The sequence below is a fragment of the Macaca fascicularis genome, chromosome 19, assembly GCF_037993035.2.
Source record: "Macaca fascicularis isolate 582-1 chromosome 19, T2T-MFA8v1.1".
Lineage (NCBI taxonomy): Eukaryota > Metazoa > Chordata > Mammalia > Primates > Cercopithecidae > Macaca > Macaca fascicularis.
Window position 1 is genome coordinate 41,752,093 of NC_088393.1, and position 16,666 is coordinate 41,768,758.

Genomic DNA, 16,666 nt, shown 5'->3' on the forward strand with positions numbered 1-16,666 from the left:
GCTCTGTGACCCTGGCTGTTTAGACCTGCCCATGTTCATCAGCCCAGGTCCCCGCCCTCACCCACTCCCACCTTCTCCTCCTGTCGCATCCCAGGAAGGGGTCTTTACTCCGTTCTGGAGACTGTCCCTTTATCCAGCTGCCTTCCAGTCTCCCTTTTCTTTATTTTTAACATGATCGACCCCTTCCCTTCTTCAGCCCTGTAACAGCAGTATAAAAACACTCCCAGCCATGTTCAGACATGCTCTGCCTGTGTAGATAAGGATAATGAGGCCCAGGTGATCATGGGGTGGGCTTGTCTCTTACATTTAACATTATATTTGGAGCATTTTCCCATTAATATTTTTCCCACAACATAATTTATAATTGCTGTATTTTAAAAATATACATCAAAAGCTTTACACAATTTTTAGTCACTTGTTTTTTCCAAATTTTATTCCCATGATGGCCATCCCTATAGCTTAATTTATTTATTTATTTATTAAATCAATGATAACTGCTACAGGACAGTTTTCTATAATTGGAATGAATGAGTCGAAAGTTGTGCACAATTTTAGGGTTTTTCTTTTTTTTTTGAGACAGGGTCTTGCTCTGTCTCTCAGGCTGAAGGGCAGTGGTAAAGTCATAGCTCACTGCAGCCTCAACCTCTCAGGCTTGAGTGATCCTCCTGCTTCAGCCTCCTGAGTAACTGGGATTACAAGTACAAGCCACCATACCTTCTAGAGAAGCTTTGCTTTGGAATCCTTACCTGGAGTGTGTGAGAGTGCTTGTTTCCCAATACCTTGTTAAGTGTTACTTGTTTTTTCTTTCTACCAGTTTAGTAGGTGAAAAACTTTTTTTTTTTTTTTTAAGACAGAGTCTTGCTCTATCGCCCAGGCTGGAGTGCAGTAGTGCGACCTCCGCCTCCTGGGTTCAAGCAATTCTCCTGCCTCAGCCTCCTGAGTAACAGGCTTGTGCCACCACGCCCAGCTGGGTTTTTTTTTTTTAGACAGAGTCTGTTGCCCAGGCTGGAGTGCAGTGGCATGATCTCAGCTCACTGCAACCTCCGCCTCCTGGGTTCAAACAATTCACCTGCGTCTGCCTCAGCCTCCCCCTCCCCAGTAACTGGGATTACAGGCCCACGCCACCACGCCTGGCTAATTTTTGTATTTTTAATAGAGACTGGGGTTTCACCATGTCAGGCTGGTTTTGAACTCCTGACCTCGTGATCCGCCCGCCTCAGCCTCCCAAAGTGCTGGGATTACAGGCGGGAGCCACCGCGCCCGGCAGGTGAAAATCTTACCATTGTGCATGGTTTACATTTTGTTTTGTTTTGTTTTTTGAGACGGAGTCTTGCTCTGTTACCCAGGCTGGAGTGCAGTGGCACGATCTTGGTTCACTGCAACCTCCACCTCCAGGGTTCAAGCAATTCTTTTGTGGTTTACATTTTAATACGCTTATTGATCATATTGTCCAATTTTTTGTGAGTTTCCTGTTCACATCCTTTGCCTGTATTTTTTGGGGGGTGACCCTTGTTAATTTGTAAGAGCTCCTTACATATAGGGACATCAGTTTTCTAACCTGTAAGGAAGTCTTGGCTGGGAGTTGAAACCCCAGGCTAGAAGGCGACCCCTGGACTTTTTAGGTCTCATGGCAGGCCTATGCTGGTGTGGGAATAACACCACCGGTCTCAGCGGGAGGTCGCCAGCCCTTAGCAAGTGCCGGCTCGCTCCCGCGGGCTGCCGCACATCCCCGCGCACTGGGCCCCGCCTGTCTGCTGGGAGGCCGTAGTGCGCAGGAGCGGAAACCGGGCCGCCCTTCCCCCACCCGCTTCCGGCCGCGGCTTGGTTCTCCCGCCTCCGCCTCCGCCGCGGCTCGTGGTTGTCCCGCCATGGCACTGTCGCGGGGGCTGCCCCGGGAGCTGGCTGAGGCGGTGGCCGGGGGCCGAGTGCTGGTGGTGGGGGCGGGCGGCATCGGCTGCGAGCTCCTCAAGAACCTCGTGCTCACCGGTTTCTCCCACATCGACCTGGTGAGGGCCGGGCACGCGCGGGTGAATGGCGGGCTGTGGTGCGGGGGCTGGAGTTCGGGGGTTCCGGGGCTCGAGGGGCTCAGAGGCTCAGGGCCAGGAGCCCAGGACCGGAGTTGCGGGGCGGGGGCAGGCTGAGAGGCCCGGGTTGTGGCCCCCCGCGGGAGGGGACTGTTCTTTGGGCACGGGGCGGGCCTCCGCTCCCTGGGCCGGCTCCGGACGCAGAGGAGGCCGCGGGCCCCCGCCTCCCCGGCATCGCCAATGTGTGGCGCTTCGAGGGCGTGAAGCCGCCTCGTATCCTCCCTTCAAAACAAATCCATGGGTGTTAGGAGATGCGGGAGAGGACTGAGTCCCTCGCGGATGTTGTGACTTTAATTTGGAGGTCCCCTTCCTAACTCCGAAGTAACGACCCGGGGCAGAGGATGGCGATGATAGCGACCAACGCGTCCCAAGCGCTGGTCACGAGAAGGTTTACACACGGAACGCGCTCCATCTTCACACCACCCGAGGAGTGCAAACGCTATTTCCACCCTGCTTTATTTTTAACAGATGAGGAAAGGGAGACGCAATGGGGTTGAGTAACTTACCCTGGGTCTCGGAGCGAGTGGCAGGGCTCCCGCGGGCTGCGTGCCTGTCATTGCTCTCACAGTAGACGGTACACTGGCTTGTTTCATTAAAGACATTAGAATTGTGCCCTTTGCATTGGTGTACAGTGACAAGCCAGTGCTATTTTGAATCAAGTTATTTCTACTAATGCAAACTTTTTAGAGTTTGGAGATGTTACTGGCCCTTGGGTGTGTTAAAGTGTCTTAAGGGCTAGTAGAAACATGGAATGAACAAAAAAGTACAGATGGCCGACTGAATCATTGTTTCTTTCCTTTATGTATTATGTATTTAACCAAAAATAAAACTTATGACACTTTTTTAACCATGTGGAAAAGTTTCCTTTCACATTTCTTAGGTTAATTAATAGTAAATGAAATTGTGTATGGATGAAGGCTTGAATCAAGGGAGGGAGCAAAAATTCAATAAACGTTTGCCATGTATCATTTAAGAGAAAGAAGACAACCTGGGCAACATAGAGAAACGCTGTCTCTACAAGAAAAGAAAATTAGCGGGGTGTGGTGGTGTGCGCCTGTGGTTCCAGCTCCCCAGGAGGCTGTGTCAGGAGGATCGCTTGAGCCTGGGAGATCGAGGCTGCAGTGAGCTGTGTTTGCACCACTGCACTCCAGCCTGGGCAACAGAGCGAGACCCTGTCTCAAAAAACAAAAAGAACAGGACACAGTTAAATTTAATATTTTGTATTTGAAAGAGTAATTCGATTGAAAGAAATACTTGAATGTTTTTTGTTTTTTGAAACACGGTCTCGCCCTGTCCCCCAGGCTGGAGTGCAGTGGCCTGATCTCGGCTTACTGCAACCTCGGCCTCCCAGGCTCCAGTGATCCTCCCACGTCAACCTCCGAGTAGCTGTGACTATAGGCATGCCCAGCTAATTTTAATTCGTCTATTTCTTGTAGCCACCAGGGTCTTACTATTTTGCTTAGGCTGATCTTGAACGCCTGGGCTCAAGCGATTCTCTCACTTCATCCTACCAAAGTGTTGGGATTACAGGTGTGAGCCACCACTCCCGGCATAGAGAAATATTTTAATATATTTAGTGTTTACCTCGACAGCACATATAGTTTTAATAAATTCACATATTTTTATGGCATCCAAGGCATTTCCTGAAATATTTGCCAGGATGATTAAACAAACAAAATATGCCATTCTTTCAAAGTATTTTTGAAGGTTATCTCTGACATTAAATCTAGATTCTTACATGCATTAAGTTATTCTTTATCAGTTTAACAGTTTTAGTATGGCGGATTCGTAAAACGTTTTCTCCACTGATGTAGCAAGTATCAAAAGTTCTGGATTATAGGTTCAGAGAGTAGTGATACAGCTCAAACATACCTAAACATTTGTCATTTATCTGAGGTTTATGCGTTTGTAGATTGATCTGGATACTATTGATGTCAGCAACCTCAACAGACAGTTTTTGTTTCAAAAGAAACATGTTGGAAGATCAAAGGCACAGGTAACTATATTTCGCATACCATTTCTATAATTATTTGATGGAACATCTATTTGTGATACCAGATTAATCCTGCCTGTCCTATAGAAGGGAAAAAATGGGTGAAGCTCTCATTTCAGCTGAGAGATTGTGAAGGATGAAGATATATCAAGTAAAGGACTAAAGATTAAGCCCTCCTTTTTTGTTTTAAAAAGGAAATAATCCTGTGAATGGTGTAACTTTCATGGCCTCTTTATATTTAAGTTTCTGATGGTTTACTTAGGATGCACCTTGTGTTCCTGCACCCCCTAGAGGTTGACTACTGCTATGTTTGGGGGCTAGAGTAACCTTACGCTGCTGTCCTAGTTGAAACAAGACAGTTCCCTCGACCTTTGTTTAGTTTTTTTTTTTTTAATGTTCCTTGGTGATTCAGAGTCTTAAAACATCTTTTCCCTTTGCCTGTCTCCCAACCTGTTTGGCAAACCCCCACTCGTTTCTCTTTTTCTTCTTTCATATTTTGGCTTCCTTCTCCAGGAGTACTTTCCTAAACCTTTTAGACTAAGTCGGGTTGGTTTTTCTCTCATAACAACCTTTACTTTTCCTATCATTTTCTTTTCTTTTTCTTTGAGATAGGGTCTCACTCTGTCGCCCCGAGCTGGAGTACAGTGATGCGGTCATGGCTCACTGCATCCTAGAATTCCTGGCTTCAAGGGATCCTCCCACATTGGCCTCCCAAGTGCTGGGATTACAGGCGTGAGCCACCATGCCTGGCCTTTTCCTATCATTTTCATGGCATTTATCAGAGTTTGTAGTTGAACTTAATCTGGATTACTATATGATTAATGTCTCTCTTGCTTAACATGTACTTTGTATAGTTCCTGGTACATGCAAGATGCTCAGTAAATACTTGTTAAGTGAATGAATGAATGACACTTGGGTACGTCATGTTGTATTTTTTTTTTTTGGAGACGGAGTCTCGCTGTGTCGCCCAGGCTGGAGTGCAGTGGCGCGATCTCGGCTCACTGCAAGCTCCGCCTCCCGGGTTCACGCCATTCTCCTGCCTCAGCCTCCCGAGTAGCTGGGACTACAGGCGCCCACAACCGCGCCCGGCTAATTTTTTGTATTTTTAGTAGAGACGGGGTTTCACCGTGGTCTTGATCTCCTGACCTTGTGATCCGCCCGCCTCGGCCTCCCAAAGTGCTGGGATTACAGGCGTGAGCCACCGTGCCCGGCCTCGTCATGTTGTATTTTTGCTGAAGCTTGTCATTCATGTAGAAATGTGTTTGGTGGTACATGGGTTGGCGGGGGGCTCTCCGGTTATTTTAGAAGTATAAAAGTATAGTTTTATAAGTGTAGCTTAACCCTAATGCAGTTTGCTCACAATTTTGGATTTCTTTGGTGTTTAATATAAGTAAGGTACTATGTAAGTAGATAACAGCATTGTGGCTTCCAGAAGCAGATTTCAGATAGGAGCAGAAATATTGTAGTAATTCAGTGTTGTTTGTTTTTCCAGGTTGCCAAGGAAAGTGTACTACAGTTTTACCCGAAAGCTAATATCGTGGCCTACCATGACAGCATCATGAAGTATGCTTTAATGATTACATTGCAGAGTTGTGTAAAGAATAAGGGTTTTGTAAGCCAAATACATAGCTCAAAGTCATTCAACTTTTTTAAAAAAAATGATTTTTCTAGAATTATTAATCAGTGGTAGTTTCTGCTCACAAAGTGGCATTCTTTTTACCAGTTCATAAATACATGGTTTGAATGATGTAGATAAGTGGTGAGATATTTTAATACTTTTAATAAGTAAGTTACTTGGAAATTTATGAAGACCTTATATGCTTGCCTTAAGTAAGAAGATATTTTAAACTATGAAATATCCTTATTTATGATGACTCAGACTTTTCTAAAGATTTGCCTTTTTCTGTTTAAAAGGTTCCCTCCCAAAATCTGTTTATTATGACTGTGACTTCTGTAATATAACACTTGGAATTATGGTAGGGCAGTAGTATTGACAGTACGTAAATATATTTATCTCAGTAAAGATAGAGTAAACATATAATTTTGGAGGTATTGGAGTAAAGGAACTGTGGGCTGAAATTGTCCTTTATCTGTGGTTGTTTAGCTCACAAGTAAATAGTATTAAAAATAGTCCTTGTTTAAGGTACTAGAATTGAGGTACTTAACACTTTCTCAGGGCAGTTGTATCTCCGGATTTTTTGTGTGTGTGTGAGACGGAGTTTTGCTCTTATTGCCCAGGCTGGAGTATACTGGCATGATTTCGGCTCACTGTAACGTCCGGCTCCCAGGTTCAAGCGATTCTCCTGTCTCAGTCTCCTGAGTAGTTGGGATTACAGGCGCACGCCACCACACTCAGCTAATTTTTTGTATTTTTAGTCGGCAGGGTTTCACCATGTTGGCCAGGCTGGTCTCGAACTCCCAACCTCAGGTGATCCACCCACCTTAACCTCCCAAAGTGCAGGGATTACAGGCATGAGCCACTGCACCCAGCCTGTATCTGGCTTGTTTTTTAGTTTTTTACTCTGTGAACCTGCCTATAGCCCTATAACCTCCTTACCCTGTGTTGCTTTCCCAGTGCTGCTAAAAGCAGAGACCCTAGGGGCCTGAACCCTGCCTGATCCTGACCATGTGAGGTGAAGTCAGAGGCCAGGCGGATCCTGGGAATGTGTTCTTTATGTGTTCCCAGGCACTTGCTGCCCAAAGAAGGCCTAGTGGGACTAGTGAAGTCATGCCATCTTTCTGCCAGTTTGAGATCCTTCTCTTGTGCCCTAGGTAGCTGGCCAAAATGGATAGGAATTTGAGGGAAATAATTTCTTTAAAATCTGCTTATGTTTGGGAAGAGTCAAACCTTACTATCTATATGGCATATAATCCTAATATCAGTTTTGTTTACACTTACTATGTTTTTTTCAGAACTGTTTATTATACTGCAAAGATGATGTGGAAGGCTAGTTATTTTGGTGACATTTTTTTATTTTGTTTTGTAGTCCTGACTATAATGTGGAATTTTTTCGACAGTTTATACTGGTTATGAATGCTTTGGATAACAGAGGTGAGATTATGTTTATATATACTTTTAATTTCTCAGTATTTTCTCTCTCACATATCCAATTTGTTTACAAATTTAATATTTATTAGACTATTTACTTGTGATTTAGAACTTAAAAGACATAAGAGAAATGATGGAGTTTAAAGCTTGCCCATTGATTGCAGTTTTATATAGAAATGACTTATTCCAGGTGGGAATTTAGCTTTCATATTCTTTGCATTTCTACCAAAAGGTATAAATAGAAGTGAAGTGAAAAGCTCTCAAAAAGTGTGACTGGGGCTCGGCACAGTGGCTAACGCCTGTAATCCCAGCACTTTGAGAGATCAAGTCAGGAGGATCACTTGAGGTCAGGAGTTTGAAACCATCCTGGCCAACATGGTGAAACCCCGTCTCTACCCAAAAACACTAAAATTGGTGTGGTGGCATGTGCCTGTAGTCCCAGCTTCTCCGGAGGCTGAGGTGGGAGAATCGCTTGAACCCAGGAGGTAGAGGTTGCAGTGAGCCTACATCACACCGCTGCGCTCCAGCCTTGGTGACAGAGTACAACCCTGTCTTTAAAAAAAAAAAAAAAGAACAAGTATGGCTAGAGGGTGGGGTGTGGAATGCTTCGGTGATATTCTTTGCCTGCAGTTACTTCCACATGTAAAAGTATATCTATCAAGTGAGTTTGCAACAAATTGGGCCAGAAATACCTAAATAAAAAACAAGGAAAAGTAAAAATTATGTTTATATATTATATAAGGCTTGGGGGTCTCACTGTTGCCCAGGCTAGAGTGCAGTGGTGTAATCATAACTCACTGAAGCCTTCAAATGGGCTCAAGTGATACTCTTACCTCAGCCTCTGCAGTAGCTACTCTGCAGGCATGTGCCACCACACCAGTCTAATTTTTTTTCTGTTTGTTTTTGTAGAGATGAAGTCTTGCTTTGTTGCCTGGGCTGGCCTGGAAGTCCTGGCTTCAAGCAGTCCTCCCACTTAGCCTCTCAAAATGCTGAGATTCTGGGCAGGAGCCACTGCTCCTGGCCTGAAATTACTCTTTTAACCTGACTCATCTTTTTTTCCTAGCCTTAAACTACTTTAATAGTTCCAAGTTGATATTCCACATTCTGCTTTCATTTCTATCATTTATTATCTGATAATTATATTAGAATAGTGGTGAGTTAAGGAACACCTTGAAACAGTGTTTTGTGTAAGGTACAGCGATAGAAGAGAAAGATGGCAGTTTGGATTTTTAAAATTATGTGTTTCTGTGGGTACTTCTGGAAAAGATTTGTGATACAAATTCTGTTTGATATTTTGTTAAGTGAATGTCTCTTAAATGTCTGTAATTAACAGTTGTATTTTTCTGGCCATAGCTATAAGAAAATTGTACAAAAAATGAAGCCAGTAAGATGATAGTTTTAGGTCTGTGTCATCCTAATTAAAGATAACTAATTTGTTTTTTTTTCCCCAAAAACTCATACTGTTTTTTTACTTCCAGCTGCCCGAAACCATGTTAATAGAATGTGCCTGGCAGCTGATGTTCCTCTTATTGAAAGTGGAACTGCTGGGTATCTTGGACAAGTAACTACTATCAAAAAGGTAAAGAAAAGTTTTGTTTTTTTAACTTCACAAATGTTTACTTGAGACCTTGGAGCAGTAGAAAATAAACTTCGTATTTATATAAAATGAGCAGGCGAACATCCAAAATGTAAGGGCTTTTATGCCCATGTAAAACTTAAAATGCAACTGGGTGCGGTGGCTCACGCCTGTAATCCCAGCACTTTGGGAGGCCAAGGTGGGTAGATCACCTGAGGTCAGGAGTTTGAGACCAGCTTGGCAAACATGGTGAAACCCCATCTCTACTAAAAACACAAAAATTAACGGGGCATGGTGGCAGGCGCCTGTAATCCCAGCTACTTGGGAGGCTGAGCCAGGTGAATCACTTGAACCTGAGAGGCGGAGGTTGCAGTGAGCTGAGATTGCACCACTGCCCTCCAGCTTGGGCTGCAGATCAAGACTCTGTCTCAGAAAACAAACTTAAAAAGAAACTTAAGAAAACTCCATCTCAAAAAAAAAAAATTCTATTGTCTAAAAGAGTCTGGGCTTATAGAGTGGAAGGGAACTTTGAAAAGTTTTTAGTGGTGTATTTGTGAAGTATTTCAAACATTTAAATACAACTAGAGAATAGTAGAACAAAATACCTGTGTGCTCATACCTCAGTTTTGGTTCATTTATTTATTTATGGTTTTTTTTTTTTGTTTGTTTGTTTGTTTGTTTTTGAGATGGAGTTTCACTTTTGTCGCCTAGGCTGGAGTGCAGTGGCGCAATCTTGGCTCACCACAACCTCCGTCTCCCAGGTTCAAGCGATTCTTCTGCTTCAATTTCCCGAGTAGCTGGGATTACAGGCATGCACCACCACGCCTGGCTAATTTTGTATTTTTAGTAGAGTTGGGGTTTCTCTATGTTGTTCAGGCTGCTCTTGAACTCCCGACCTCAGGTGATCTGCCCACCTCGGCCTCCCAAAGTGCTGGGTTTACAGGTGTGAGCCACCGTGCCCAGTGCATACCTCAGTTTTTAAAATCTCAACACAGCTTCATTTGCTGTCCAGATATTTTTTCTTTCAGTTCTTTTAAGAAATCAAATATTGTAGATACATTTGAAGAGTTGTTTTCCACATTTTGAAACTATAGAAAGAGAGTTATGTACTTAACATTTGCTGATTGTGTCTAATATTTTTTTGGCAGCTTATTCATGTTAGAAATTGTCTTTATTTGTTTTAACTGTTAAATGTTATTCTTGGAACCTTATTCAATACCATTTTACAAAAGACTTGTGTATGTCAGTGTGTATTAAGTTGTTGAATAAGTGGAGGCCTTCAATATTTGTTGACAGATCAAGACGGAAGTTCTCTGCATTGCAATATGAATCTCATGACTGCCATTTGGCTACCCTCAAGAAAGCATGTTGGAAGGCTGAGGGCATCAGAAATGGTGTTACGGAGAAAACTCTAAATCTGCTGCTATTTATTTATTTATTTATTTATTTATTTTTTGAGACGGAGTCTCGCTCTGTCGCCCAGGCTGGAGTGCAGTGGCCGGATCTCAACTCACTGCAAGCTCCGCCTCCCAGGTTTATGCCATTCTCCTGCCTCAGCCTCCCGAGTAGCTGGGACTACAGGTGCCCGCCACCTCGCCCGGCTAGTTTTTTCTATTTTTTAGTAGAGACAGGGTTTCACCGTGTTAGCCAGGATGATCTTGATCTCCTGACCTTGTGATCCGCCCGTCTCAGCCTCCCAAAGTGCTGGGATTACAGGCGTGAGCCACTGCGCCCAGCCGCAATTTATATTAAAACAGTGTTTGAGAGTTTTGGTTCTTGAACAGTTAGTCTGGCTGATTTTTGCATTTTTGGTAGAGACGACGTTTTGCCATGTTAGCCAGGCTGGTCTCAAACTCCTGACCTCAGGTGATCCTCTTGCCTTGGCCTCCCAAAGTGCTGGGACTACAGGTATGAGCCACCACGCCCGGCCAGACGTTGCTTTTTACATCCTTGTTACTGTAATTCCGACACACCACTATGTATTAAGACTGAAGATGGCTGGGCACGGTGGCTTATACCTGTAATCCCAGCACTTTGGGAGGCAGAGGCAGGCGGATAACCTAAGGTCGGGAGTTCGAGACCAGCCTGACCAACATAGAGAAACCCCATCTCTACTAAAAATAGAAAGTTAGCCAGGCGTGGTGGCTCACACCTGTAATCCCAGCACTTTGGGAGGCCAAGACAGGCGGATCACCTGAGGTAAGGAGTTGGAGCCATCCTGGCTAACATGGTGAAACCTCATCTCTGCTAAAAATACAAAATTAGCCGGGTGTGGTGGCATGCGCCTCTAATTCCAGCTACTCGGGAGGCTGAGGCACGAGAATCACTTGAACCCAGGAGGCGGAGGTTGTGGTGAGCCAAGATCACGCCATTGCACTCCAGCCTGGGCAACAAGAGCGAAACTCCGTCTCAAACAAAAAGAAAAAAAGAAAAGACTGAGGTTAGGAATATCTGAGATGATGAAAGATGATTCATTTGATAGTTGTCTCAGGTGTCATGTACTTCTTGCAAGGCATAAATTCCTTAAATTGTAATTTTTTTTTTTTTTTTTTTTTTGAGAAGGAGTCTCGCTCTGTCGCCCAGGCTGGAGTGCAGTGCCTGGATCTCAGCTCACTGCAAGCTCCGCCTCCCGGGTTTACGGCATTCTCCTGCCTCAGCCTCCCAATTAGCTGGGACTACAGGCGCCCGCCACCTCGCCCGGCTAGTTTTTTGTATTTTTTAGTAGAGACGGGGTTTCACCGGGTTAGCCAGGATAGTCTCGATCTCCTGACCTCGTGATCCGCCCGACTCGGCCTCCCAAAGTGCTGGGATTACAGGCTTGAGCCACCGCGCCCGGCCCTTAAATTGTAATTTTAAACTTGAATGTATATCAGTAAAATGGGCTGGACTCAGTGGTTCACGCCTGTAATCCCAGCACTTTGGGAGACCGAGGCGGGCGAATCACATGAAGTCAGGAGTTCAAGACCAACCTGGCCAACATGGAAAAACCCCGTCTCTACTAAAAATATGAAAATTAGCTGGCAGTGATGATAGATGCCTGTAATCCCAGCTCTTTGGGAGCCTAAGGCAGGAGAATTGCTTGAACCTGGGAGCTGGAGGTTGCAGTGAGCCTAGATTACGCCGCTGTACTCCAGCCTGGGTGACAGCGAGACTCCGTCTCCTCCTTATGTATATCAATAAAATGAAGAGTATTTGGTTTAGTAATACCTAAGATTTTTCTGTGTAGGTAGATATATCTTGAAATTAATACTTTTGTTTACTTAATTTACAGGAAATGATAAGGATATGGCTGTATTCCCCAGTCCCACTTAGTTTTGCTCAAAAAAAGAAAAAAAAGAAAAATATAAGGAAAATGGGTGCCGGGCACGGTGGCTCACGCCTGTAATCCCAGCACTTTGGGATGCGGAGGCGGGTGGATCACACGAGATCAGGAGATCGAGACTATCCTGACTAACACAGTGAAACCCCATCTCTACTAACAATACGAAAAGATTAGCCGAGTGTGGCAGCGTGCGCCTGCTGTCCCAGCTGCTGGGGAGGCTGAGGCAGGAGAATGGCGTGAACCCGGAAGGCAGAGCTTGCAGTGAGCCTAGATCATGCCACTGCACTGCAGCCTGGGTGACAGAGCAAGACTCCATCTCAAAAAAATAAAAGGGAAATGGCTGCGAATAATATTGAAATAACATTTACAACTTTAAGAAACAATTTGTTGGAAAGCTGCTGTTTGTCTTTCCAGTAGTTTTTCTGTTTAGTGCGATCAAGGTAAACTCATATTTGACACTCAGGTGTAGTAATTTTTATTTTGGCTTGTAAGTCATGTTCACTGAGCCAGGAGTTGGGAGTCCAAGCACAGCCTTAGCTGTGACTGATAGATTCAGTTCGCTTTTGTGTTAGTTTATCATAAAGTAAGGGTTTTAGAGTCACTAATATTTCAAAATTTCCTTGACAAGATAAAACCTAGTTGGAATATAGATGAATGAAGTGTTTATATTACCTTATAATGTTGAGAAACTGCTATCATGGAATAAAGATTTTTCTCATATCCTGACTTTGTAGGGTGTGACCGAGTGTTATGAATGTCATCCTAAGCCAACCCAGAGAACCTTTCCTGGCTGTACAATTCGTAACACACCTTCAGAACCTATACATTGCATCGTTTGGGCAAAGTACTTGTTCAAGTAAGAGTGTATCTATTTCTTGGCATGCTTTTCGGTACTGAGGATGGAAAATGGAGTCATTTTTATTTAATTACCTTGAAGAGATTGAACTTAAAATGTTTAAATATGGTGAAGGGATGCTTTAGTAGCTTTCTTGCGGTATTTCTTAGGTAAAATTCAGCTGGCCGGGTGCGGTGGCTCACACCTGTAATCCCAACACTTTGGGAGGCCGAGGTGATCGGATCACCTGAGCTCAGGAGTTCGAGACCAGTGTGGCCAACATGGCGAAACCCCATCTCTACTGAAAATACAAAAATTAGTTGGGCGTGATGGCGGGTGCCTGTAATCCAGCTGCTCAGGAGGCTGAGGCAGGAACCTTGCTTGAACCCGGGAGGTAGAGGTTGGAATGAGCCAATATCATGCCACTGCACTCCAGCTTGGCAACAGAGTGAGAATTTGTCTCAAAAAAATTAAATTTGGCCATGCCTGTTCAGGAAGCTTAGTCTTGTCTTGTATTGGAGATAGCCATGTAACTAAGTGATAAAAATCTATGTATTTGGAAATGTGAACACATACTTAAAAATAACTCATTGGTTATAAAGGAAATCACAATGGAAGTTAAAAATACCCTGTACTGATAATGATGAAAATGCTATACCTGAAACTTGTAGAACGTATTGAATGTGGTGGTTGGCAAAAAGTTACAGATTTACATACATGAAGAAAGGCTGAACGTTAATTAGTAAATCTTTACTAAGAATCTTAAGTTAGAAAGTGAACCACAGAATACACTTTAAGAAATGAGAAGGATGCGGGCATGGTGGCTCATGCCTCTAATCCCAGCACTGTGGGAGGCCGAGGTAGGAGGATCAGTTGAGCCTGAGAGGTTAGGCTGCAGTGAGCCGAGATTGTGCCACTGCACTGCAGCCCAGGTTATAGTGAGATGCTGTCTTAAAATGAAAGAAAGAAAGATGAATGAGAAGGAAGAATATTAATTGAAGTAAGAGCCCATTCTTGATTACAACATAGAAGAGCAGTGAGTGAGAACTAAACGGGGAACATAGCACAGATTAAGTAAGTTATAAGAAAAAAAAAGGGATTATAAGATGATGCTAGTACATAAAAAATTTAAATGGTCTGGGTAAATATATTTTTAGAAACGTACTAAGTGTGCGGTGCGGTGGCTCAGGCCTGCAATCCTAGCACTTTGGGAGGCTGAAGGTGGGTGGGTCACTTGAGGCCAGGAGTTCGAGAACAGCCTGGCCAACATGGTGAAACCCCGTCTTTACTATAAATACAAACGTTAGCCAGGCATGGTCGTGGGCGCCTGTAGTCCCAGCTACTTGGGAGACTGAACCATGAGAACCACTTGAACCCAGTGGGTGGAAATTGGGCCACTGCACTCCAGCGTGGGGGACAGCGTGAGACGATGTTTCAAAAAAAACAACTGGAAAGTAAATAGAGTGCCTGAATTTAGCACTATACCTTAGAGAAACATAAGTAGTTTAAATTCTTCTAAATAATGCACCAAACCTATGTTATTTTTACAGATTCATTTCACCAAACTTGCAAGGAATGCATTACAATATTAGCTAAACTCTCCTTGAGAAGTCTTTAAAAGGGAATACTACTTAGCTCGTGTTATGAGGCTGGTAATGTCTTTGATAGCAAAACCTGTCAAAGCTATTATGGCATAAGAAAAAATTGTTAGTCTCACACATAAATAATAGATACAAAAACCCTATGTAAAATATTAGCATATCCTGGGGACGGGCGCAGTGGATTATGCCTGTAATCCCAGCACTTGGAAGCTGAAGTGGGTGGATCACTGATCTGAGGTCAGGAGTTCAAGACCAGCTTGGCCAACATGGCGAAATGCCATCTCTATTAAAAATAGAAAATTAGCCGGGCGTGGTGGTGGGCACCTGTAATCCCAGCTGCTTGGGAGGCTGAATCTCTTGAAGCCGGGAGGTGGAGACTGCAGTGAGCCGAGATCGCCCCACTGCACTCCAGCCTGGGCAACAGAGCAAGACTCCATCTCAAAAAAAAAAAAAAAGCATATGGATCTAGAATCATATAAAATAAAATGTATATCTTGACCAAATGTGTTTATTCAGGAATACAAGCATGGTTTCAATTAGAAAATCTGTAAATGTCATTCACTCATTAGGAAATTAAAGAGAAACTGTGTAGTTTTCATAGATGTAGAAAAAACATTTGGTAAAATTTAGCAAACAGCCTTTCATGAGGAAAGTTTCTACTAAAACAGAAGTAAAACCTTCTTACTAAAATGAGAATGTCCTCAACCTGATAAAGGAGTATTTTTTAGAAACTTTCAGCAAACATTGTCTTTAATTTTTGCACTCAGAATAGTATACGTAACAGTGTCAGCTTGATGTGTGTTCACAAAAACCACACTTGGAAACTTTATTTATTTGGCAAACATTTTTTTTCTTTGGGAGGCTGAGGTGGGTGGATCACTTGAGGCCAGGAGTTCGAGAACCACCTGGGCAACATGGCGAAACCCTGTCTGAGGTACAATAGGCCAGGCAAGGTGGCTCATGCCAGTAGTCCCAGCATTTTGGGAGGCTGAAGCAGGTGGTCAGGAGTTCAAGACTAGCCTGGCCAACATGGCAAAACCCCGTCTCTACAAAAAATACAAAAATTAGCCGGGTGTGATGGTGTGGAACCAACAGACCCACACACCTGTAGTCCCAGCTACTTGGGAGGCTGAGCGGTGAGAGCCACTTGAACCCGGGAGGCAGAGGTTGAAGTGAGTGGAGATCGTGCTACTGCACTCCAGCCTGGGGGACAGAGGGAGATTGTGTCTCAGAAAAAGACAAAAAAAAAAAAAAAAGTGGCTGTGTGCAGTGACACACACCTGTAATCCCAGCCCTTTAGGAGGCCAAGGCAGGAGGATTGCTTGAGCCCAGCGTGTGGGCAACATAGTGAGACCCCATCACTACAAAAAATTTAAAAATTAGCCGTGCATGGTGGCACATGCCTGTGGTCCCAGCTACTTGGGAGGCTGAGGTGAGAGGATCACTTGAGCCTAGGGAGGTTGAGGCTGCAGTGAGCTGTAATCACACTACTGCACTCTAGCCTTAAGGGACAGTGAGACTGTCACACACAAAAAAAGATAATCTGGCAAAATTAACATGAGCAGCATTTTTCACTCAAAGGGAAACCTAAATAGGCAATAAGCAAATTAAGTTATGTTTTAATCATAAGACTGACTTGGAAAATTAAGTATAAGGCCACAGTGAGATACAGGTGCTTCTCAGTGTACTTCCTGATAAACTCATAAATAAAAAATACCGTTAAGTCAAAAATGCATTTTTTTTTTTTTTTTTTGAGGTGGAGTTTCGCTCTTGTTGTCCAGACTGGAATGCAGTGCAACTGCAACCTCTGCATCCTGGGTTCAGGCGATTCTCCTGCTCAGCCTCTCGAATGGCTGGGATTACAGGCGCCTGCCACCACGCCCAGCTAATATTTGTATTTTAGTAGATACAGGGTTTCACCATGTTGGCCAGGCTGGTCTCCAACTCCTGACTTTGGGTGATCCACCTGCCTTGGCCTCCCAAGGTGTCGGTCATGTGTGAGCCTCCACGCCCAGACAAAAATGCATTTTAATATAACCTCAATAAACCTGTTGCAAAGTTGAAAAATCATAGGTGGAACCATTTTAAGTTAGGGGCTGTCTACTATTTTGCACTCACTAGTTGGCAAAGCATTAATTTTAGGAAGTGTTAACATGCCATTGTTGGGAGTGACTGTCAGAGCTTTGAAATTATAGTTGGGTGGGGG

General features: G+C 43.9%; 1 protein-coding gene across 2 annotated transcripts in view; it reads left to right on the forward strand.

Annotated features, from left to right (window-relative positions):
• The first annotated feature begins 1,816 nt into the window (after nucleotides 1–1,816).
• UBA2 (ubiquitin like modifier activating enzyme 2) overlaps nucleotides 1,817–16,666 on the forward strand; it is a 44,219-nt gene continuing 29,369 nt past the window's right edge. For both annotated transcript variants that reach the window (XM_005588787.4, XM_005588788.4), the window contains exons 1-6: nucleotides 1,817–2,006; nucleotides 3,997–4,080; nucleotides 5,570–5,640; nucleotides 7,065–7,129; nucleotides 8,605–8,705; nucleotides 12,759–12,880. In XM_005588787.4, the coding sequence (XP_005588844.1) occupies nucleotides 1,869–2,006; nucleotides 3,997–4,080; nucleotides 5,570–5,640; nucleotides 7,065–7,129; nucleotides 8,605–8,705; nucleotides 12,759–12,880 (581 nt within the window). In that variant the 5' untranslated portion in view covers nucleotides 1,817–1,868. The remainder of the gene's footprint in view (nucleotides 2,007–3,996; nucleotides 4,081–5,569; nucleotides 5,641–7,064; nucleotides 7,130–8,604; nucleotides 8,706–12,758; nucleotides 12,881–16,666) is intronic.